Raw genomic sequence first — 24,937 nt, 5'->3', positions numbered from 1 at the left:
AATTAGCATGAACGCTCCTCAATCAGCTTTATACAATGTAGAAAAAAATACAACCTTTATTCTATAGTAAGATCCTACCTAGCAAGAATATTTACATTCAAAATTAAATACAAAAATTCACATGAAAGCAAAATTCAAATGGGTTTTGGATTATCCACACCACCATACTTCTCTATGTTAACGATTAAGATCCATACCTGATTGTTTATTATGTAAAGAGAGGACAAGTTTCTTGCCTTTTAAATCTGGCATACTGATTTTTTTAAAGGATGATTTCCTTTTTCCTAAGAAGCAAAGCTTTTAAAGGAGAGACACTCAAAGGTAAATCAATCTGGTAAAAAGCCAAGAGATTTCTGTTAAAAGCATAATGAAAAGTGGAAAACACCAACAATTTGGAATATGACAATATAACATTGTCCTTTTTAAAGATAACTAAAAACAAGGATATAAAATGTGAACTAAAACATTTATTATAGGGATGTCTTTTCATTTGAAACCTAAAAAGAAATATGGAACGACAAACTCATCAGTTATGAATACTGATATAATTATACTTTATTTGGATAAAATCCTGCTGTAAAAGTAATGAAAATGTGAAAATTCTTTTTCACATTTTGATCAAAATCCAAATAAAGCATTTGAGTTTTGTTTCTGTTGTTCAAAGAAGTGCTGAAAACAAAAAGCTGTGCAAGTTTCCTAGCTTTCCATGACCAGAATTTTTGAAGTTGCATCTTACCCCATAGGAGTAAAATCTATAAAAACAAGGTAAGAAATACAAATAAATCATTTCTTGGCATGTAGTTTCTTATCATGTTACTGTAAGAAAATCTTTATTTCTACAACCATGAGAAGAGGTATGGAAACTTTAAAATCATTTTTATTAGTAATGGGTTCGTTTGATGTTCTGGGAATTTACTTCAAAGTGGTGAAGTGAAACTGTGAAGGTCTAACCTGAAAGGAGATAGAGAGCTGTTCAATTTATATCCTAGGCATCACTCTTCCCAGAGTAGCATTCTAGACTGGGAACAGACGAGTTTAAAAGCAGAGTTGCTCAATTTAATATCTTTGTGGCAGGAGAAGTGGTTTTGGTTCCAAAACGATTTTTTTAAAAAAATATGTGACTAGATATTTTTAAGTACACAAACAGGGATAACAAGAAAACCAGTATAAACTCAGAGTAGTTGCTGACTTGACCACAAGCCAAGAGTAAATAAACACCAACTACGTAACAATTTAGCAAGCCACCAAGTAAGTTTTGGCATTTATAGCTTAAATAAAATACACTGGTTTGATCAATCTAGAACTGAATAGACAGAAATTTTAATTTTTGATAGGCTAGTATTATGAATGTTAATTATCACACATTGTAGAAATGTAGCAATACCCTCTCAGGACAGTGAAATGTATAGCTATTTGTTTCTATGCGAAATAGCTTTAAATGCTGCTTTAAATGATTCATTTTTCTTATTTTACTGTCAATTTGTTTTTTCCATCTGTTAATTTATCTTACACACAATTCCCAATTCCAGGGCCTTTAGATGATTCTTCCTTTCCCTTAGAGCAAATCAGTCATTTACCAATTTGCCTTTTTATGAATTACAAATTTGCAGTTATTACTAAGTATCTACAAATGCCACACACTGCTGCTTTAGATACACGAACTCAATTGATACACGAATTCTGCTGGTTGATATAACTTTCACTTTGCAGGTGAAGCTCAGAAATTCTTGCTAACTTGCCCATTACTTCAGATTCTAAAAGCTGAAAAATTGATTTATGTACATACATATACACACACACGTGTATGTTATATGTCTGTGAGTGTACTTGAAGGTCTATGTTTCTTATACTACATTGTCACAGCTAACCTGAAATATTTGATCCACCGTTGCATTACTTCATCATATACAATGGACTATGCACGAACTTGTTATCGATAAATCTGGATCTTAAATGATTCTATCTTTGAGGAATACCTTCATCACATAGGGGCTGCCTTTTTCAATAGCTGATATAGTTAATGAATATATTATGAAAATAATGTAACATTTGCAAAAAACTAAATAGCTACTTCAAATTGCATTTCTGACCTTATATAAACTAAGAGTACTAAATGTCAGGAAATGAAAGTTCCAAGAAAAATATCTGTGTATGTAACACATTCTACCAAACTATACAAAATTATAAAACTAGCTAGTCAATAAAACGAAGTGGGGAAAATAACTTACCAATCTAAAGAAAACTTAGAAAACTGAACTGTATAACGTGGAACAACGCGACGAACTCTCCGAGGTGATCGTTCTCTCTCTCTTCGAGGAGATCTCTCCCGGGAACGTTTTCTCTGAGGAGATCTTTCTCTGGATCTACGTCTTTCTCGCTCTCTTTCACGACTTAAAGAAAAATTTTCTAAAATTACTAATATTTCTGGCATTATCCAAGAGTTCGTTCATGAAATAATAGGTAATATAAAGAAGACTCCACAGTACACATTTTAAAGTAATTCTTTAAATTGTGGTAAAATACACATAACAAACTTAACTATTTTAACCATTTTTAAGTGGCATTAAGTGCATTCATATTGTGCAACCATCACCACCATCAAAAGTATACTTTTAAAAACATACCTTCGGTCATCTTTTCTGTTAGGCACTTGATCCCCTCTGTCATTCCTTCCTGAAAATCTGGATGGTGGATCTAACCTTCGTGCTGGTTGTGGCTGTGAAACTATACGGACTGGAGGCTGCAATAAACCAGCTTTAAAAGACACAGAAAAAAATATTTTACTTTATTTAAACAAAACTCAAAAGCATTTACCCGATTAAATTTTATAGATAGAAAAAGTTGGCTAATATTTTATGAATGGTAGAGACCATTTTGTGTCCCACAAATGGTTACAACCTTTAAAAATGCAAAAACCGTTTTTGGTTCAGGGACCATACAAAACGAAGCTATGTCAACTATATGGTGATGGAAAAAGAACTGACTCATAATGTGAGATAGAGATGATATATAACTTTAGTAACAACTGTCACCCCGATAAACTTTAATTTAAAAAAAAGACAAGCCATGGACCAAATCCAAAGGGTGTAGTAAGATAAACCGTAAATTACAGACATTGAACCAAAGATTGCTATACAAGACTGTTGACAGAAGAAATGTCCAAACCTGTAGAGAATTTTTATGAGTTAATTTGGTCTGAACTGACAATTGCCAGGAAACAAAATCTCAACAGACTGAGAAAATGCTCCAAAAAAATCGAAGTTTTGCGGCTTACTTTATACACTAGAATCAAAGGAGGAGAAATAACGAGAGTTAATGAAATCCACTGGTGGCAGGTTAAGGGGGTGGGAGAAAACAAAGGGGGGGGAATCTCTGGGATTGCATAAAAAGTAAAATGGAGAGACAAGTACTTCTTTTACATTGGTGGGTACAGGATAGTTAATAATTAACATTTACAGGATATAGAGATAGTATTCAAGGGATAAGATAATAAAGGGTTCTGTGGTCTTATGCTCTGGTATGAGGCTGTACCCTGAGGGTTCTGGAAAAAGGAGATTACTCCTACATTCCAGGAGTCTGTTATCTTAGAGACAAAAAGACAACAGACAGGCTTACTTAAGATAAAGATTGACCTTTGTCAAGGAAACTACAAGTCCAGGATGTGACTACTCACCATGACCCGCTTTTAGTTAGGAATTTTTATGTTCAGACCATTTGATGTGGTTATTTTTGGTCTCTCAGTTTGTAAAGCCCACCAGGCAGGCCTCCCCTGAGCTTATTAGGTTTAGTATGTGGCTCCTTTTTCGTCCACAAGATATTCACAGGGTGCCAAAGTATCATCCAGAGATTATTTACACACAGAAAAAGAACCTCTTATATAGAAATACAATAGAAAGACTTATGGCCACCACTTTGACCAAGTGATCAAATTTAGCATCAATAATAGTGGAAGAATCTGACAACACGTCCTTCCTAGTATGATTCAATATGAATTACAAAATATCACCTATAATGTATTCTTGCTAAAAGCCTAGACTTAATCTAGAGTTTATAGTTTATATGGCAGATAGAGGAACAAAATAAAAACATCACAAGGAATCATGACAAATCCAGAATATGACATTCCAAAAGAACTGACAAGTGTAACTAGCCCCATTTCTTCAAATAGTCAAGGTAATAAAATAAGAAAATGGGTAGCTATTCTAGAATTAAAAAAGAATGAAGAAACGTAAGCAAATACAATGCATGAAAGTTGGCTTTCTGTTTAAGAAACAAAAAACAACCTTAAAAGACATTTGGGAGCTAAATGAAGAGATTTAAATACAAATAGGATATTTAAATAATTTTTATTAGATGTGATAATAGATTGTGGTAATATAGGAAAACAGCCTCTTTCAGGAAAAACACGATTAAGTATATAGGGGTGAAAAGTCATAATATCTGGTAATTACTTCAAAAGTTTAAGCCAATAGTGTGTATATTTGTTAATATATGCAGGCAAAACACATTGGTAAAATATTAAGTGTTCAAGGTTGTAATTATACAAGAGATCGTTATGCTGTCCTTTCAATGTTTTTATATACTTGACAATTTTCATGAAAATAATTTGGGAGTTACAAAAAAAGAGCCAACTTACGAATATTTCTTATGTTACAGTAAACCTATACCAGCTAAAGAATAATGGCCTGGTGGTATTGCTGAAGGAATCCCGGTTGTCAATGCAGATTTCCCTCCCCTTCTGCCAAATGAACCTTACCACACCCCCAACTCCAGTGATCCCTCATTCTACCACACCTCTCTTGTATTTTTTCTGCCCTACTCTCATTGTTCCTGTCCATCATCTACCAAGCTCATGGGACACATCACCACCAAAAGAAAAACTGCTTCCTTGAGCCCTCCCACAGACGCCATCTCTCTTCTCGAGACAGTGGAAGGGGGAAAAATGGTATTCAAGTCCCTATTCACAACTGGAATACAAAACTTCTTGGGAAAAATATGAGAAAGAAAAAACACCAAAACGTCAGATATGTGGAAGAACCAACTAGCCTGGAAACACTCTGCCATCACCTGGTAAGGTTAAGTTACACAAACTTTCACTCTGCAATTCCACCAGAAGACGTATGCCCCTGGGAAACCTGTACATACTGCCCTAGACACATACATGAGAACATTCATAGCAGCATTTTCAGAAACCAAAATCTAGAAACAAGCCCAATATTCACCAAAGAACAGATGAACTGTACAATAGCCATACAATGGAATATTATGAAATATTATGCAATAATGAAAATGAAGAAACTAGGGCCACATGGAATAAATATAAATAGTATGAAAAACTTTAAAACATAATGTTGAACAAAAGAAGTCTTACACGAAAGATTATATAAATGGAATCACACATTATGTAAATTTCAAAAAACAAAGCTAAATTACATTATGAGGATGCATATTTAGAGAGTAAAACTTTTTAAAAATAAGAATTGTCTAGCAATATTGTAGATTTTTTCCCCAGTAGTAATTACACATGTTCATTCATAACTTCTTATACTGTGTGATCTGTTTTATCACTTTGCTCTGTGTCATAATTTATAATAAGAGAAAGTGCCACAATTACATTTTTAAAAAATACCAATTAAGTAGGCTTCTGTTTTAACATTGTTTCAGTAAGAAAACGTCCAGCTTCAAATAATTTGCAAAGGAAAATTTAAAACAAAGCTTATCTATTTGATGCACTATGGTTCAATGAGTAATTTAAAGTGTTACCACCAGGCTCTACATATATATAAAATGCTATATGTATAAGACATAGGTTTTAAAAACATTTTCTTCTATTACACCAGGTAAGACACCAGTAGGGGAACAGGCGATTAGTAGTTTTGATGTTTAAGTTCACAAAGAACATGTCTTTAAATAAAAGCAATAAAATAAAAATATTTCCAAATAGCTATAGAAGTAGAAGTGGTCTACACAAAATATTTAACCTTCCTTTCAAGTATGCTGGAAGAGACTGCCTTTTTTATAATTAAAAGCATACTCTCACTATTTTAACAACTAAACAGTCATATATTAGTCTGAAACATAACAAGCAGATATATTGCACGTCATACCTTTCTGCTGCGGCTGCTGCAATAAAGGCTGTGGCTGAGTCTGCAACAGTGGTGTAATAGAAGCTGCTGAAATCTGTGCCTGCAGCAGTGACTGGGGCTGAGGCTGAGCTTGAACACCAAATGTTGTCTGTGGTGCAATTGGCTGAAGTACAGCAGGAGGAGTCTTCAGTAAAGGCTGGGTTTGGGACTGATTCTTAACAAAAATAAAAAAATAAAATAAAATTTAAAACAAAGAAAGAAAAATCTTTGTAAACTGGAAGACTCAGTTACCAAGTTTCTATACCTAACTCAGTATTTTATATACCTGATTTGGTAGCGTTTGAATTCTTTGTGCATTCCATTTAAAAGGCATATTGGGATTATATGTAGCTTCAACCAATACTCTGTCACCCACTTGGGGGGTTTTCCCTTTGACAGCACTGGAAAAAAAATTAAGTTAAATATAAACAAAATCAAAAGAGATTCCTCCAAAAAACATTTACATACTTGGTATTTTAAAGTAAACTATAGCTGATTTGGAAGCCTAAAGAACTCTTTTAAAAAGTAGATCTACCTTTTAGACTTATTTTATTTTAGAACTGTTTCACCCTCTCTATATAAATACAGGCTTTGAAGTGGAGGAAATAATTTTCCACCCAATATTGTGTCCCTTCCTCTACAATACTTCCTAACTGTTATAAACCAAGAGTAAGATTTACTTTGGCTTGGGAAAATGAGAGAAATGTAGATAAAATGGAAAATAGGAGACCTACTTCCAGAAAAATCTTATACAGTAATTAAATTTAATTTCCCAAATAAAGTACTTCTAAAGAAGTTCATTAGAAATGTATTTGAAATATCTAAGGACATTCCTATTTCCTGCAACCACAACACTAACAGAATACTATTTTGAATGTGTTAATTCATCAATTACTCAATTATATGCATTAATATCTCAATTAAAATTTTTTTATATGGCAATTAGATGTCAAACAGAAGATTAAATTTTAAAAGCCATGTGACTATTTCAATCCCTAATCTCACTGTATTTCTGCCCATGAAGAGTTAGAAATAACTCACTCCTATAAAACATTTATACAGAATTCACTATAAACAGTTTGTACAATAATCAAATATCGTCAGTCATATTCTCCATCGAAAAAGGTCACAGAAACACAAATATAACACAAGCTGAATGATTAAAACAAAATTATAGCTAAACCACAGTCCTATGCCAGAAATAATCAGGTGCCTTATCAATATACTTAATGTTAAATATAAGGCATCTGCCAATACCTAATGAAGCTTACCTAAGTTGAAAGAATACATCTTCATCCACAAATCCAAAAGTATCATGTAGCTTTGTAACAACCCCTGTAAAAACACGCTGTTTCTGAGGTTGGGTTTGCTGCTGACTAGACCTTGGTGTTGGATATGATACAGTTATCTGTGCTGCAGGCTGAGGAGTAGACAGGCTAAGGCTTGTAGGCAGGGCAACAGCTGGCTATAAAACAAAATCAACCTCAAATTAAGGTAATGTTTTGAAATAGTCTAGAAATGAAAAATAACTACGTCAACTCAAAATGCTAAAAACAATTTATTTGAACTTAGAAAATACACATACAAACCTTGAAGATAAGAATCAAGTCTAAAAAAGTAATGCTATTTTTTATCTATTTCATCAAGTCCCCTCATGTGAATGTTTTCACAGGTTGTTCCCAGAAAAAGATACTATAGTGCAATGAGCGAAAAATACTGCGTATGTTAGCCCCCTCTTAGAAATTCAAACTCCACAGTGGCACAATAAACACTCAGAAAAGTCCTACATAAGTGAAATAAGTCAGACAGAGGAAGACAAACATGTATGATGTCACTTAAATGTGGAATCTAAGAAAACCCCAAAAAACTCAAAGAAACAGAACAGAATAGGGGCTGCCAGAGGAGGAAGGTGGTGGTTGTGGGGAATGGGTGAAGGTGGTCAAAAAGTAAACACTTCCAGTTTTAAGGTAAGTTCTGGGGATGTTAATATACAGCATGATGACTACAGTTAACAATACTGTATCACATATTTGAAAGTTGCTAAGAGAGATGTTAAGTTCTTATCAGAAGAAAAAATTTGTTAATTATGTGAGGTGACGTATGTTAACTAAACTTATTATAGTAATAATCATTTTATAACATACATATATCAAATCCTTATGTTGTACCCTTAAACGAATGAAATGTATGTCAATTATCTCTCAATAAAATTGGGAAAAAATAAAAATGCTAACACTTTTATTGGTCTTTTCTGGTACACTGAAGAACGGATAACAACATATTATTTGACTAAAACCCTGTTTATAAACAGAAATAAAATCATTTAAAAGAAATAAGTAATAATCTGACTCTCTAAGTCAAACCATGAAATTTGTTTTACACCTGCCAAATAGAGCAAGTCTTCAAGTTCTATAATTGAAAAAAAAAAAAAAAGTCCTATATATAGTAAAGGAACGCAGCGTTTCTTAAACTATGAGGTGTGATAAAACAACATGGTGAATGTCTAAATTAAAAAAAGAATTATTGCAGTAAAAGACACGTTGCCATTAATCCCCCTCAAAATACTCCCCCTCGCTTCAAACACACTAATGCCATCATTCTTGCCACTTTCTGAAGCAGTTCTGGAAGTCCTCTTACGTGAGTGTCTTTAGTTGCGCTATCGTGGCTGCCTCGATGTCCTAATCATTTTGACTTTGGGGAAGAGCCATTAGTCGCATGGTGCTAGATCCGGTGAATAAGTGGATGAGGACACACTAGTATTTTTATTTGACAGAAATTGCCGTGTACCAGAAGCAATGTGTGACACGGAGCGTTGTCGTGATGGAGGATGACTTACGACACACTTTAGAACACACCTTTTCTCAACTGTAGCTCACACATGACTGCCTGTACCCAACAAGTTGAAACTTGTCACACACTGCAACTAAGGTTCCACACACATTGCTTCCCATATTGAAGATCCCTGCCTTGGATGGCACTTGGCAGCAGCATTCTCGGTATTTTGTGATCACAATGGAAAGGCTCCCTGTCACACATTGCTTCTGGTATGGCAGTTTGTCAAATAAAAACATTACAGTGTGTCCTCATCCACCTTATTCACTGGATCTGGCACTGTGCGACCTCTGGCTCTTCCCCAAAGTCAAAATGACCATGAAGGGTAAACGTTTTAAATAAATTCAGGACATTAAGGCAGCCAGGACAGTGCAACTAAAGACGCTCATGAAAGGGGACTTCCAGAACTGCTTCAGAAAAGTGGCAAGAATGACGGGATAAGTGTGTTCGAAGCAAGGGGGAATATTTTGAGGGGGATTAATAGCAATGTGTCTTTTACTGTAATAAATTTTTTTATTTAAACATTCACAGTATTTTTCGATCATACCTCATACGACCAAAGAATTATTTTCTCATGAAATTTCTCTAACATAACACATTGATGGCTTATGGGCAAACTTTGGGAAATGCTATTCTAAGAAAAGATAAACTTTTACATCTTCCTGCTTAATTTGGAAATTCTACTTTTGGAGATTGAAAATATGAGACAGTTGCTAGACAATTTTAGTTTTTTAATAAAAATAGAAGGTAAGATTAATTTCTCATTTGAAGTGTACTTTAATTTTAAAAAATAACTAACAGCTTCAAGACTAAAATAGTATGGAAGATTATACAGTAAAAAGCTTCTCTCTTACTCTTGTTCCTCTGCTACCCATGGGGTAATCACTGTCACCAGTTATTATTAAGAGATTCTGTTTTCTTTTTAACAGTTGCATAGTATTTCACTCTAAGTACATACTATGAGGAGCAGTGAGCCATGACCCATGGGCCAAATTCAGTCCACAGTTTATGATATTTGTGCAGCACATAAGCCAAGGATGATTTTTACACTTTTAAAGGATTGTAATATATGTACATACATATATATGTGTGTGTATATACATACACACATGTCTATATATGTGTATGTATTTATGTGTGTGAATATATATATATATATATGTGCAATAAAGACTGTAAGTGGTCCACAAAGCTGAAAAGTAGACTCTATCAAAAGTTCAAAACCTTTTTAATGTTGCTAAAAAATTAAGGTGATGACATAACACAACAACTTCATCTACTAAGGTCATGCTAAAAAATATATATTGTGTACAAAAAATTTCCTAAAAGTATTAGTACAAAGAAAATGTAAAAGCCAAAATCAGCATTGAGTTTAAAATAAAACCTCGTATTTATTCAAACTAGATCACAGCTGGATCTGCAATCAAACCTAAAGAGAAAAAAAACAACAACAAAATGTTTTTGATCTATATTTAACATTATATTGCTAAATTATTATGTGAATCCAACAAATACGCATCTTTAAACGCTAAAAGAAAAACTAAAATAGAAATAAAACTTTGGTCTACTTTTCATTAAAATATCCAAAAGAAATAATGTCAAACTAACCTGTGTTAAAAGGGTCTGCTGAGGTTGCTGTAACTGAAAATTAAAAAAAAAAAAAAAACAGGAAAGAAAAAAGGATCAATCAGAATTGTTTCATAGATGCTTTCTTTCTATAAGGAAAAATTCCTATTAAATGGGTACTTTATTTCTAATTAAGAAATATGTGGGAACAGCCTGGTGGCTCAGGTGGTTGGAGCACCATGCTCCTAACGCCAAGGTCACCAGTTCGATTCCCACATGGGCCAGTAGCTGCGCCTTCTACAGTTAAGAGTATAAACAACAGCTCTCCTTGGAGCAGGGCTGCCATGGGCTGCTGTGTGCTGCCGTGGGCTACCATGTGCCACCATGAGCGGCCGGCGACCAGCATGAATGGCCATCAGCCAGCGTGAGTGGCCGGCAGCCACCGTGAGCAGCTGGTGAGAGCTGCCATGAGCTGCCTACCGACGACTGGCGACTTGTGACTGACTGCCTCAGCCAGGGGAATGCAAGGCTCATAATACCAGCATGGGCCAGGGAGCTGTGTCCTACTCAACTAGACTGAGAAACAACGGCTTGAATCCGAGTGGGGCGAGGGAAGAAGGGGAAAAAAGAAATACGTGAAAAGCTACAGGTCATTCATTAGATTTAAGGTTTCCTACAACTATTTCTAACAACTACAGACCTGATTTATAACTAACACATTCAATAATAAAGAAATTGATCTTTTTTCGTTATTTCACAGGAATAAAATCCACAAAAAAACCCTTTAAGTCCTTAGAGGGTAAGATTTCTAATTCTGCCATGTGTTAATTACCATGCTACAAAAATGATTGAGAATCAATGTTACTTATATAAAAAATATCACTGGTTAAGATGGGAGGGGGGCTGGGGGAAAGCATGAAAAAGGTGAAGGGATTAAGAAGTACAGATTAGTTAGAAAATAGTCATGGGGATGTACAGTACAACATAGGGAACATAGTTAATATTGTAATAACTATATATGATGCCATATTGAGGAGACCACTTCATAAATTATATAAATATCTAAACCACTATGTTGTACACCTGAAACTAATATAAAATAATATTGAATGTCAATTTTTATTGAACAATATCACTGGCTATATAATTCATATATATATCTGATAGCCTGACTCAACAAGGCATGGGGATGATAAAGGAGCGCACACTGACAGTTTTTCTAACAATAGGAGGGTATAGCGCTCTTCAGGGAAAATGCAATGCTTCTGAAGCCCCAAAGGACTTAAGTCAAGGATGAAATTGGGACATGGATCTAGGATGAGTGTTTATGGGTTGAGAAGCCTCTCATGTTTCTCCATAGTGTCTTCAGATCCAAGTTTTTGGTCCCACTCTCTTGCTACCCCCTTTTCATCTCCTGACTGCTATACTTACCTCAAGCTTCTTAAACGCACTGAGAATGAATGAAGACTACCTCTCAACCCTGGAATAGCCTAGAATGGGCTAGAACCTACCTAGATTTCAGCAGGGAAAACTCTTTTCCTTGACAGGCTTCTCCTTGAGTTTTTCTTACCTCTTCCTACCATCACCAATGTTAAGACCTCGAGGAACATGATTATGAGCCCAGGGAAAGGGGGCCAAAGAAACTTGCTTTTGGTCTAAGTCAGGAGTTTTCAAATTGTTCAAATGTGCCTTGAGAGCAGGGGTGAGAACTACAAGGGGAGACTTCCTCCCATTTTCAACAGCTCTATTTTAGTATGTTGCAATACACAATTTCATCAGGACAAAAGGGGGAGGGTTGCTTTGCTTTAAAAAGATAAAGGCTGAAAACCAGTGGTCTATCTAGGGTTTAGGTTTCTTTTTCTTTTCTTTTTTTTTTACTTTTATTTATTTAAGTGTGTTTTTGCAGGATCCATCAGCTCCAAGTCAAGTGTTGTTGCAATCTAGTTGTGGAAGGCGCAGCTCACAGTGGCCCACGTGGAGACTGAACCAGCAACCTTGTTAAGAGTGTCAAACTCTAACAATCTGAACTAACCAGCTGCCCCGGGTTTAGGTTTCAAATTGGAAAAAGAAGCTTTTCATTTTCACACATGGTCTAGTACAGCACAATTCCTATCTGGAACTTTTAGCCCTACTGTGCTGTACTGTGCCAAAGAGTCAGAAACAGAGTGATTCTTTCCAGATTATCTCCTACATGCTTTCTTAGAAACATGTGACAAACACTGGCTGCTAGTAGATTTTGGTTTTCTGGACCTGTCTCCTCTATCTTCCTCTCCTTTGGAGACTTTCCTTTTTACCAAACTCATGTCCCCCACCCCAAAAGAATTCAAATCACATGTTAAGGTAGCTGACAGGAAATAAAATCTATATAAATTGAATTTGAAACAAATGGCTCGTTTATAATCAGTTTTTAACATGAAGATACAAACTAACCTGTTGTTGCACACTGTACAAGGCCTGCTGAGGTTGTGAATATTGCTAGAAAAAGAATTTTTTTCAAAGAAAAATATGGACATTAGTTTTACTTATTCTCAAAAAGCAATACACATACAAATACATAACTAGAATCAAACTAGAAAGAAATTTTATGGAACAGCTCAATGTCATCTAAAAATAAACGAAATGGTTATTATTTATAATCTGGGACCCATTAATAACTGTATTGTGTTCAAATAATTAAGTTATAAGAACTGCTCAATTTAAGAATTTTGACAATGCAACTATACTTCACTATATGCCCTGGACATATATAATTTTATCACCAAAAAAAACCCTATAAGCATGATAAAAACCCACAATTATTCCTTCTTTAAAAAGTGAAAATTATTCATTCTTTTGAAAATGAACGTGCCCACTCTGGCTACTTATATTTGATAGTTTCCTATGTCACATATCAAAACCTATTAAAAATTCACCTGTTGAAAATTAAAAACTCACCTGTTGCAATGCAGCTGCTGCAGCTGCGGCTTGTTGCTGCAATGCTGCAGTTTGAGTTAACTGATAGTTTGCTGGGGTTTGTGTGGTAAGGCCGGCTGCTGCCAAGGCAGTTTGCTGTGTATAAATGGTAGGAGATGCTCCAAGGAGTGATGGCTGCTGAACACCCAATGCGGCTAAAATGAGATTTAAAAGGGGAGAAAAGGAAATCAAGATTATTTGGATCTTTTCCAGGAATTTTTCATGAGTGCTTAGTGATGCACTATGACCTGCCATGGTTTAGGGAAAACGTAGCGAAAATTTTCAGTAGTGCTTGTCGAATTTAACCAATTCATGTCTCATGCCAGATCCCAATGGCTTTATATAAGAAACCATTAATCTACAAAAGTGAACTACACAATTAACCTAATCAACCGTACCTAGTCCACGAGCCTAAGGTACCCTCAAAACTATTTTTAAGAAGTAGAGCAGAAAATAAATTATCTTATTTTAGTATAAAATTTACTGTTTTAGGTTCAAGCAGGTAAGTCATATATTAAGGACAATATTGCTGGAAGTGATCCACCCTTAAAACTTCCTACTGAAATTTTCATGTACTTCTACTTTGCATTAGAAAACTGTAAAACTAGGAAACAGACAAAAGCAACACTTTAAAAGCACAGAAAGTTTTTAATTCTAGTGCACTTCTGTACTGAGCAATGAGAGATAAAATTAACCACAGTGACTTAAAATGACCATCTGCATAAGCCAAATAATTGGGGAAGGGTTCAGAATGACAGGCTTAGGTACTTGATATTCAACACATGCTTAGGGCTCAAAGCTGAAGAGAACACAAGAAAGATTTTACTTGATATTTTTATGTAATTCCCTTTAATAAATGCAAACAAGCAACCAATTAAAAATTGGGGTCTAGGGAACAGCCGGTTATCTCAGTTGGTTAGAGTGCAATGCTCATAACACCAGGGTTGCCAGTTAGATCCCCACATGGGCCAGTGTGAGCTACGTCCTCAACAACTAGATTGGAACTACTTGACTTGGAGCTGATGGATCCTGGAAAAACACACTTAAAATAAAAGTTTTTAAAAAAGAACAAAAATTGCGGTCTAACTTTGCACAAGCAAAACTGTATCTCCTGGAACAATGATTAGCTCCCCAGGTCATTAAGATTTGAAAAGTGGGTCTAAGGTTTAAAAAGTTTAAGAAACAGTAAATTAAGCACATATTTTTACTGAAGGATCTCTCAGAACCTTTAACATGCCGCTATGCATTATGTATCTCAAAGAGGTTGCCATAAAAATCAGTATTTGCTCATGGAACACTTTCTTTTCCAAAGCACCCTGCTTATATCTAAGAATAACTTGAAACGAATGCTGCTCTAGGGGTGGCTGGATGGTTCATTTGCCTGGAGCGCAAGCTCTCAAGAATAAGGTTGTCAGTTCAATTCCTGTATGGGATGGTGGGCTGCGCCCCCTACAACCAAAGATTGAAAACAGCGACTGGACTTGGAGCTTAGCTGCACCCTCCACAACTAGACTGAAGGAGTTGATGGGGCCTGGAGAAACACACAGTTCCCCAATATTCCCCAACCAAAAAAAAAAAAAAAAAAAAAAAGCTGCTCTATAGATATTAGAAAGAACAATATTACGCTTTATAGAAACAAAACAGAGAACATTAATGAACTAACCAAACCACCTTGTCTAAAATATCCCAGAAAATCTTTAGAAATGTGAGGCTCAACATCAATCACACATTAATTTTACTTAAAAATGAAAGAAACCAATAATAAAGTGAGGCAAAAACAAATCCCAGAAATCATGCTTGGGATTCTTATAAATTACAAATTATTCCCTGCAAAAACACTGATCGTTAAATATTTAAAAAGGAGGAAAAAGAAAAAGTGGAGGAGAAACTAAGGTGGGAAAAAACCTTCTAAATGTCCTAAATACATAATGCTAAATCCTTACCACATTAATTTCTTCTCTTTTGTTTTTAAGGTAAGTCAGATGTCACAGATGGGCAGAAAGGAGAAACCAGGACTAAGTAAAAGAATTTAAATAGAAGTTGGGAATAACTTAACACCAATGTAAGTTCAAAATGAGGTTAAGTGTAATGAGAATAGAGAAAAAGGTACTGAAATCTAGGGCATAGATTCTAACCAGGGAGTCCTATTAACCTTCTGAAATGGTATGCAAAATTGCAGACCAGACAGTCCAAACTTTCATCAGATTTTCAAAAGGATTACAGACCCAAAAGAGGTTAAGAACCATTGTTCTAGGGTAACAGAAGCAAAATTCTCATGTCAACACAAGACAGGGAAAGACCCTAGGAAAATAGTATTTTAAATTCTGAGATCGGCATGTTCTGCATTTGAAAAAAGTGACATCTGTGATTCACATATACTCAATCTTCTTCACCCACCTGAACTCTGACCTCAGATCTGCTGTGTTTCATTCTGCAGGTACCAATTTCTAGAACTTTGGAAAATACTGATAGTTGCCACAGCACAAGGGCTCAGAGCCAGTATCTCAGAAAGTCTATTTCTTCTCTTAATTGGGGTGACATTGGTTAGTAAAATTACATAGGTTTCAAGTGCACATTTCTATAATATATCATCTATATATCACAATGTGTGCTCACCACCCAGAGTCAGTTCTCCTTCCATCACCATATATTTGACCTCCTTTACCCTCTTCTAACATCCCCCACATTTTTCCTGCTAGTTTTTCTATGTGTTTTGGTCCCTGGTAGTATACAGTGGCCCAGCATTAACTAGGTGGGATGATAGCCAATACCCACATTATCTCTTTCCTGTTGTTGATAGCCAATGTGATGAATTAGAAACTATAAAACAGATTAACTGGCAATGAAGGATTCAATTGATAGGAGAAATTTATGGGAAGGAAATTTACATTCTAGCCACTGCTTCCCAAAACTAGTTAATTTAAATTTGTGAAATCACTGTACATGTGGTTGTGGCTTTTGTATGTCTGTAATACACCTCTTTTAAAAATCATTTACATTTGAGATTTTAATCTCAATAAAGTATTTTTCACTAATATTTATTAATGCTCCTTTTTGTGGATATCTGAGAAGCTATCCTTGAATATGTGTTTATAGCATTCTACACTCTTCTTGAATTATTATAATAAAATTCTGCAAGATAATTCTGTAAGTTGCAAAGTACAAAGATATTAACCTCTGATTTAATCTTTCTCTCTACATAAGTGACCAAACACTGGTCAGATAATTGGAGATCTTTTCCAATTATCCACACTGGAACAGTCTATTCATTTATCTGATTCAATACGATTGTTGAACATCTCATGATCCATACGAAACATACGCTCATCTATGTATCAGTACTTCCACAGACAAACCTTTGAAATGAGCCCTAAATGACCACAGGCTACCAAGTAAACAAACAAATTTAAGGGCTAACATCTTAAACCTTCGAGGACAAATGTAAAATATATTATTTTCTAAAATGCAAAATTAATTTCATATGACTGAAACATTCATGTAATACTAGTAATTATTTACTGAATACCAGTCAACACACCATTAAAATACAAAAGAGGAACTTGTCCCTTGTCTGTTGTCCCTTTATTTTATCAAACTATTACATTTAAAAATCCCATTAACTAATACCTCGGAGTTCTATCTTTACTAAGATGAGTCATCCTTCTGAAATAATGAATAAAATTCAAAACCTCAAATTACCTCAGAAAGTTTATTTTTTTCACCTTTAGCAAAATTATTTAAAATCAAGTTAGTCTTCCAAATGTCATCTTCTACTCTGTATTCTTCCTAGGGAGTGATCGTTAAAAGTTAGATTTCTCACAAATACAAAAACTTTGATGCCTTCATGAACACATATCTTCCTTGCAATCAGACAACTCATTGGTCAATCCATTGCCCTGGCTTTTGAGGTTCTATTCTAAGTCCATAATGTACTCAATGAATGGAAATATTCATTACCTCTTAAGAATAAGAAACTAAGGGGTAAAAGGTATAAACTTCCAGTTATAAAATGAATAAGTCATGAAGATGTTTAAAAAAAGAAATTAAGGCACAAAATATTTGAAATATAATATATTCCAAGTGTTGTAATCTTCTATAACTGCATTATTTGATACACCCGCCACCAGCCTTGTGTGGCTATTTCAATTTAAATTATGGAAAATTAAATAAAACTAGAAATTCAGTTCTTCAGTCACAGTAACTACATTTCAAGTGCTCAACAGCCAATGTGGCTAGCTACCATATTAGACAATGAAGATACAGAATATCTCTATCACTATAGCAAGTTCTTAGTGAACAGTACTTCTATAAGGAAGAGGCAAAGTATTAACTAAATCAGTTATATTGGGTTCTTGAAGTCTCTATAAAGATTAATATACTAGCAGACAATAGTTCTTACATACTCTTGAAGTTGCACTGAAATGATAACTAGTGATTCTAGCCATAGTCTCTTCTAGCTACTATTCAAATAATTGTTGGTCAACCCTCCCAGGAAGTTGAAGATGCCATCCGTAATGTCATATGACGTCTTAATCATCTTCAATTGCCTCTGATATTTACCTAGTTTTTGACCCCATTTCTTTCAAGGAGTCTCGTAGCACCGAAAGTTAATATTCACACTTTCAATGTTATTTCCAATACGTTTTCATCTATAACACATCAAAATTATTTCCCAGATCATAATACACATAGTGCAAGAGAAACTACAACTTACATAAACATGAGTTGTACCCTCAACTCAGGATAGAGAGATGGGGGCACTCACTGGTTTGTAGGTTGGTATGTTAATACAGCTCTCACTGGATTAGAGCACACGTAAGATACACTCAGAGATGAGGAAAAAATGTATTAACAATGAGTCGTACTAAATTTTATGTGCATTATTTTACTCTTAAAAAAATGTTTGAAACAATTTGCTATTACATAGCAGTACTACTGTTTAAACAGAGTTAGGCCCACACTAGTAGCAATCCTCCTTTTCTACCAAATGAGTTGGAAACACCCAACTCTATGAAGGGATAACTAATTGAAAAGTGAAATATACCTGGTACATTGGCTATTATTTCTTTGAAAAGACCACAAATCTTGGAATTCAAGAATTTGAGCTGCTGACTCAAGAGACTGGAGTTTTAAAAGATGACCATCAGTCCAGAATGAAGAGATATCAAAAATAGTCATATTCAGAGATACAGAGAAAAAACTGATGGTTGCCAGATGGGAGAAGGGCTGGGGAATGGGGGAGAAGGTGAAGGGATCAGGAAGTACAAACTGGTAGTCACAAAATAGTTACAGGATGTGAAATACAGCATGGGGAATATAATCAATAATGTTGTACAGATTATGTAGGTGCCAGGTGGGTACTGGGCTTATCAGGGGGATCACCTCATAGGCTATATAGACTCCTGACCACTGCACTGTACAACTAAAGGTGAAGTAGAATAATATTGAATGTCAACTATAATTACATAAGTGTGTGTGTGTGTGTGTATATACATATATATATATATATATATATATGATCGTGGGATGTAAAATACAGAATATAGTCAATGGTACTGTAACAGTGTAGACTGGGGGGTTATCACTGTGAGGTGTGTAAATGTCTAACCATTATGTTATTTTGTACACCTGAAACTAATATAATAAGTAAAATAAAATAAATGGAGTCATAAATGGAGTCATTTGTACTGGCAACAGCTTCAGTCACCTGTATTAAAAGAACCACATTATCACTACTTTTAACTACTGAACTAGTTCATTTTTCTCTATAGCTAGAATGCAGTCATCTTATAAATGGTCAAAAGAAATGGGTGAGAAAATAGGTCTGAATCTGCTAAATCCATACCCACTTAAATATTGTTGCAATTATATGCCTATACACATGCAAATATTTTGAGTCAAGTATATAGAAGGTATCCCTACTCAATGTAATTAAGTCTAAGGGCTACTTAATGATTCAATCAGTGACTCACTGGGTATCTCTTTCAATGTCTCTTTACAAAATAGGAAACTGTTAAACTTTCAAACCTAAAAGCTTTGGTCCCAAGTATGATTGTCAGTGAATACATACCACAGCACTTCAGCTAGGAGATAGAAATATAGAACAAACATTAAGAACAAGTATTTCAGTGTGAGAAATAGAGCTGGAAAGACCATCCCATCTAAAAGTCTTTGAAGATATTTTTGCAAATGGATAAGAGAATAGAGCAATGGAAGATACAATGAACCACGTTTCTGAGGTCCTAACATTGACTCGCCTGTGACCTTCTGTAAGACCTAAACAAATTTCTTCACCTTTCCTCATCTGTAGAGAAACGAATTGAGACAGAATCTAGAGCTCAGACCCCATCCAGCTTTGAAAAATTCTGTGATTTAGATAGAAATTATGCTTTAAGAGTATCACAACTGATAAGATACATTGGAGCTGGGGGAGAAATAAGTAGCATATCCAGTAAGTAAGAAAGGAAAGCAAATAAAAGCAGTTAGAACTAAATAAAGAATAGAGAGCATCACCACCAAGTGAAAGATGGAGAAAGGAGCTTCTTGATTTAAGGGAAGGATCTTCTAGTAAGCACTATGGATGAGGATACAAAGGTTTGGGAAAGGTATGGAAGGGCCTGAAAGTTAGGAGAGCTAAGCAAGAGAAAAAAAACTGCTACTGATGCAGTTACCCAAATGTGAAGTGCAACGGGTCTAAATGTAAAATGGAGGAGTATATTTAAGGCATTTCAAAGAGGCAAAAACAAGGTTTGACAAGATTGAATATGGTAGGTACAGAAAAAGAAAATTAAAGATGACAGAGGATGACACACAGGAATAACTCTCATTAACTGAATTGGCTCAGTATTAAAATGAATCAGAAACAATTCAAATACCGATCTTCAATTTTACAACAGATTTCAGCAATAAACAGCTAGTGTGTGTGTGTGCCTTTACTTAAGTTTTTAATTATTTGAAATATGTTATCTGTGTGAATGCACTGAAATTTTCACATCACCGTTAACTGAGAATTTTATAGTACAAATGCAAAATAATCTTGCTAGAAAATGGAACAGAAAAGCCATTAACTGAGCAAAACCATGTTATGTGATATACAAAAAGGAAATAGTGATCATTTTTATATTACTTTCAAAAGAAAATGAGTCAGAAATATAGGCACAAAGATCAAAATATTTCATTGGGGTTGAATTACTGTTAACCTTTTTCTGTTGTATGATTATTTGATTTATGACAGTGACTTCTGATACTAACACATCTGACATATATTAATGGGTGCATTTTTTTTTAATAAAGTTAACCTAGCACCTACACATTTCCCTAATTAAGTCCTTTTAACATCCTTTGTTGAAATTTTTTCTCAAATTGTATTGAAGCTGCCAGGAAAAAAACTTAAGATGTTTATATTTTGAAATGTTCTCTTAAGATGAGGTGTAAATAAAACATTTTAATTGCCTCAGAATTGAAACAAATTTTAACTTTGACAGAAATTTGCTTGGCCCTGAGAATCAACTCTAATAAGATAATAATTAGCATAAATGCTTTAAAATGAAGGCAAGAAAATATCAAGCTTTCAGGAAGTAGCCTAAAATATATCACCTAGAAATTAAATATTATAATAAAAGCAATGAGCAATGTCACTAGAGAGAGCCATTTAGAACCTACATCAGGATTTTTATAAGAAAGCTAAGTGTACATGCTAACAAAACACTTCCCTACTTACTGAAGTTATGATGCGTCAAAAAAATTTTATATTTTCAAAAACTCTGGTTACCTATATAGTTCCAAGAAAATCCACAAGTAGCTTCCTACAGCACAAATACAACAAGCCGTTTACACAAATCCCGTTATTTACATTTGGACTCCACTGCCAAGTATAAAAAGGAAGACCTATATTTACTACTGACTTTGACAAGTTTTATAAACCTTTGATAGCTCTTTGCTCAGTCTTAAAAATAATGAGTATAATATACATTTCAGTAATTATAATACAAATGTTAAGAGCTAGACAATAGAATTCCAGCATGACAGTTATGTACTGGAACAATACAGATGAATTTACAAGTAAAACTAATTATATGTAGAAAAAGCAAGGTAAAACATGCTCAGTTTACCAAAATACCAGTACTTGCTTCTGGACAGAGAATAGTTGCTAATTACTATTTCATCAAAACTAAGTCAATACCAGATTTTCTATTATTTAACACAGAGGAGAAATACTTGGATCTGATTTAAATATAATGTATAACTATTATTTCATATTATTTTCTGTTGCCTGAAGAAATAACTGTTGATCATTTAATCCCCCCAAATCAAGAGTAATTAAAATAAAAACCCTACAGTATCCATTTCTTTAACGAGAAAGGTCACCTACATAACTAGATAAGTCACATCCATCAAATTTTAGAACACTCAAGTTAGAAGATCACAATATCTCTGCAACTAACCTCAAATTACAAAACAAATATTTCAAGTAAAACACAGCAAAGAACTAGTATTAGATTAGATAAGTCATAAGTAAAAATACAAAGTAACAGAGTAAGCAGCAACTTTTCTGGGTACTCAAACTCAAATTTTCATTCTGTAGAATCCCTGGGAAACTTATAAGTCAAGAAATAGCACAATATTCTTCCTAAGACCAATGGGAAGAAATTTATTAAAACAAACATTTTCAATGACATTTTTTGTTGACTTTGTTTTGAAAATGTAAATCTTCATTTGCTCCTTTTATCTTTTTTAACCAATAAATTCTTTAGAGTTGGTTTTTCTACTTTAAATTTAAACTGAAAACCAGTCATGCATAATTTTTCAAAGTATGAATTTTTAATACATTTATTTTTAAATACAGTTGAGCCTTGAACATGGGTTTAAAGTGTGTAGGCACACTTACATGCAGATTTTTTTTCAACAAATATGTACAGTACTGTAAATGTGTTCTCTTATGATTTTTTAAATATTTCTTCTCTGCAGCTTACTTTATTGTAAAACTACAATATATAATACATGTACCACACAAAATGTGTTAATCAACTGCTTATGTTATCAGTAAGGTTTCCACAGTAGGCTATTAATAGTGAAGTTAAAGTTTTGGGGGAGTCAAAATTAGTACAGGGATTTCCCACATACCCCAACCCATCCCATTGTTCAAGGATCAACTGTAACTTCTGAATACTGACACCTTCATATGCCAAATGAGGTAATCTCTATTTAATGAATGAGTGGCTGCTAACTTCTAACAATTAAATCATTAAAAGTTAATCAATTTCATGTTTGAAAAACTATAAAACCGTCGAAAAAACTGCTGTGTAAAAGTGACGTTTTGCTAATTGATCCATGAATTTTTAAAACGAGCTTCACAGACAAAACCAGGAGACATCACTTGCAAACATTTTACAGTATTATGCACAGCCTAACTCACATGGTTATAACACGCCCCCTCCCCTTACAGTACAATGTGTTCAGTAGTCTGACCTGGCTGAGATACCGCAGTGGCTGTAAACTGAGTAGCCCATGGCGGATTCTTCTGTCCTCCAAACTGAGCCATGATTAAAGGGTGGAAAAAAGCCTTCGCTTGTTTGTCTTCTACAGCAGCGATCTATTAAGAAAGGATCCACATTATAAGTTCAACCAAACTATAAATATCACAAAAGAAATATTTAATTTGTCAAGGACATCTTCACAGATCTAAGTATAAATAACATGGGGCATATGGATGTCCTGATATGCAGCAAAAAATTTTACATCAGGTAATTCATCAAAAGTATCCAACTTCAATATATGACATTAGGGGTAGACTTACAAAAAACGCACTTCTATCTGCGACTACAAACTGTCACATTTAAACAGAAGACCATCTGCTGTTATATACCCAATTCTTAACAGTAAGAACACAGCTTTAAGTTCAAAAGAAATACAGCCTGCGTGTTTCTTTTGGCAATGAGTTGGGGACTGAAAAGTGATGAGCCCAATCATAGAAATTAGGAGACACTGAATAAAGGTATTTAAGAATATCATTTAAATAACGAACATCACCATACTATCTCAAGTAGGGAAGAAACGGGGGCTTTCTTTTCTCTCCCCTCCCTCGACGGGAAAGGCAGTTAAAATAACGGATGCCCTGCCCTTTAAAGAAGCATAGCGAAGACCCCTCCCCCAAAAACCAAGCCCGAAAAGGCGAAGATCTTAGCCCGCGTACCCCCTCCTTTCCCCGCGACTCGGAGGGGCCAGAGCTCTGCCATCCATCTTCCTCCAGCCCCAGTTCCTCACGGGCCGCAGACCAGTGAAGGCGGAATCCTCCGTCCCACGAGACTGAGCGAAGGGCCAAGGGGAGGATACTTAGAACCCTGGAACCCTAAACCCCTAGGACGGACGGAGAAAGCCTCCATCTCCCAAAACCCACGCCGCCGCGAGCCGCCCCGACGCGCCGGGCCGGAGGCCAGGGGACTAAAACCACAGCGGCCGGGGAGCAAGGGGAGGCGGACAGCAATCCATCCGGGGCCGCCAGACCGAGGCGGAGGGGCGCAGGGCCCAACCGAGGGGCCGCTGGAAAAAAGCGAGGGGTGGGGGAGGGGCCGGTGGCGCGGGGCCTGCTCCGACCCGCACAAAAGGGACCGCGTCCCTCCCGCCCCAGTCCCACGAGAACCCCACCGTCGCCAGCCTACGGACGCCGCGCTACCAAAACGGTCGCTCCTGGCCCTTATGCGGATCCGACAGGACGTTAAGAACCCCGGCTCCGCTGCCGCCGCTCCAACCACGAGGACCAGACCTTCACCTGAATCGGGTCGCAACTACCACTGAAGCCATTTCAAACCCGTCAGCCTTAGGCGCATGCGCCAATTTCCCCCTCTTCCTCCACGCCTCTCCCCTCCCAATCCCTCCGAGGAGCGGCGCTTACGGGTAAACGTTCTACGTGCGCGCTCCCCAGCTTGCCTTCAATACGCTCAACCCTTTCACTACGCGGCTGGAACTAGAGCGCGCCTAAGAGGGGTTACCTTGGCTCCGCATAACAATGAGCTGGGCTGTATCCGTGCGCAAGCTCTGCGGGAACCGTCTTCCGAAGGGAGGGAAGGAAAGAATCGGCAGTCACGTGATCCAATGAACCCGGCCGCCATTTTGTGTTTTTTCTCTCTCACTTTTTTTTTTCCTACTGCAAGTACTTGGAAAAATGAATATACCTGTTATCTTCCCAACATTGTTTTAAAAATTGAAATTAAATCACTTATCATGTGAATAATTAACTTTTAAAAATTTTATATTGTACAATTGAGTGGCTTGTAGTATATTCATAAGGTCATACAACCTGTATCATGTCCACTCCTAAAAGAAACCTGTATCTGTTATGGTGTCACTCCTTAATCCATACCCCCTACAACCTCTGGCAACCACTAATCGCCTTTCTGTGTCTATGGATTTGCCTGTCCTAGACATTTCACAGTAATAGTATCATATAACATATGGCCTCTTGT

At 35.6% G+C, this 24,937-nt stretch overlaps 1 protein-coding gene across 3 annotated transcripts in view; it reads right to left on the bottom strand.

The window, feature by feature from the left end:
• The window catches only part of CCAR1 (cell division cycle and apoptosis regulator 1), a 46,019-nt gene extending 21,731 nt beyond the window's left edge, over positions 1-24,288 (bottom strand). The window contains exons 1-10 of one of the 3 annotated variants that reach the window (XM_019731734.3): positions 24,148-24,288; positions 22,944-23,067; positions 13,458-13,630; positions 12,954-12,998; positions 10,566-10,598; positions 7,397-7,590; positions 6,412-6,526; positions 6,108-6,300; positions 2,625-2,754; positions 2,229-2,390 (exon numbers count right to left, since the gene is read on the bottom strand). In XM_019731734.3, the coding sequence (XP_019587293.1) occupies positions 2,229-2,390; positions 2,625-2,754; positions 6,108-6,300; positions 6,412-6,526; positions 7,397-7,590; positions 10,566-10,598; positions 12,954-12,998; positions 13,458-13,630; positions 22,944-23,016 (1,118 nt within the window). In that variant the 5' untranslated portion in view covers positions 23,017-23,067; positions 24,148-24,288. Of the gene's footprint in view, positions 1-2,228; positions 2,391-2,624; positions 2,755-6,107; positions 6,301-6,411; positions 6,527-7,396; positions 7,591-10,565; positions 10,599-12,953; positions 12,999-13,457; positions 13,631-22,943; positions 23,068-23,667; positions 23,781-24,119 lie in introns of those variants that run through there. The other 2 variants (XM_019731733.3, XM_074339528.2) reach the window with 2 other exon arrangements.
• Between the last annotated feature and the right edge of the window lie 649 nt (positions 24,289-24,937).

Source organism: Rhinolophus sinicus, chromosome 15 (assembly GCF_057876585.1).
Source record: "Rhinolophus sinicus isolate RSI-liver-muscle chromosome 15, RSI-T2T, whole genome shotgun sequence".
Classification (NCBI taxonomy): Eukaryota; Metazoa; Chordata; class Mammalia; order Chiroptera; family Rhinolophidae; genus Rhinolophus; species Rhinolophus sinicus.
This window is presented reverse-complemented; position numbering and strand designations above follow the sequence as displayed.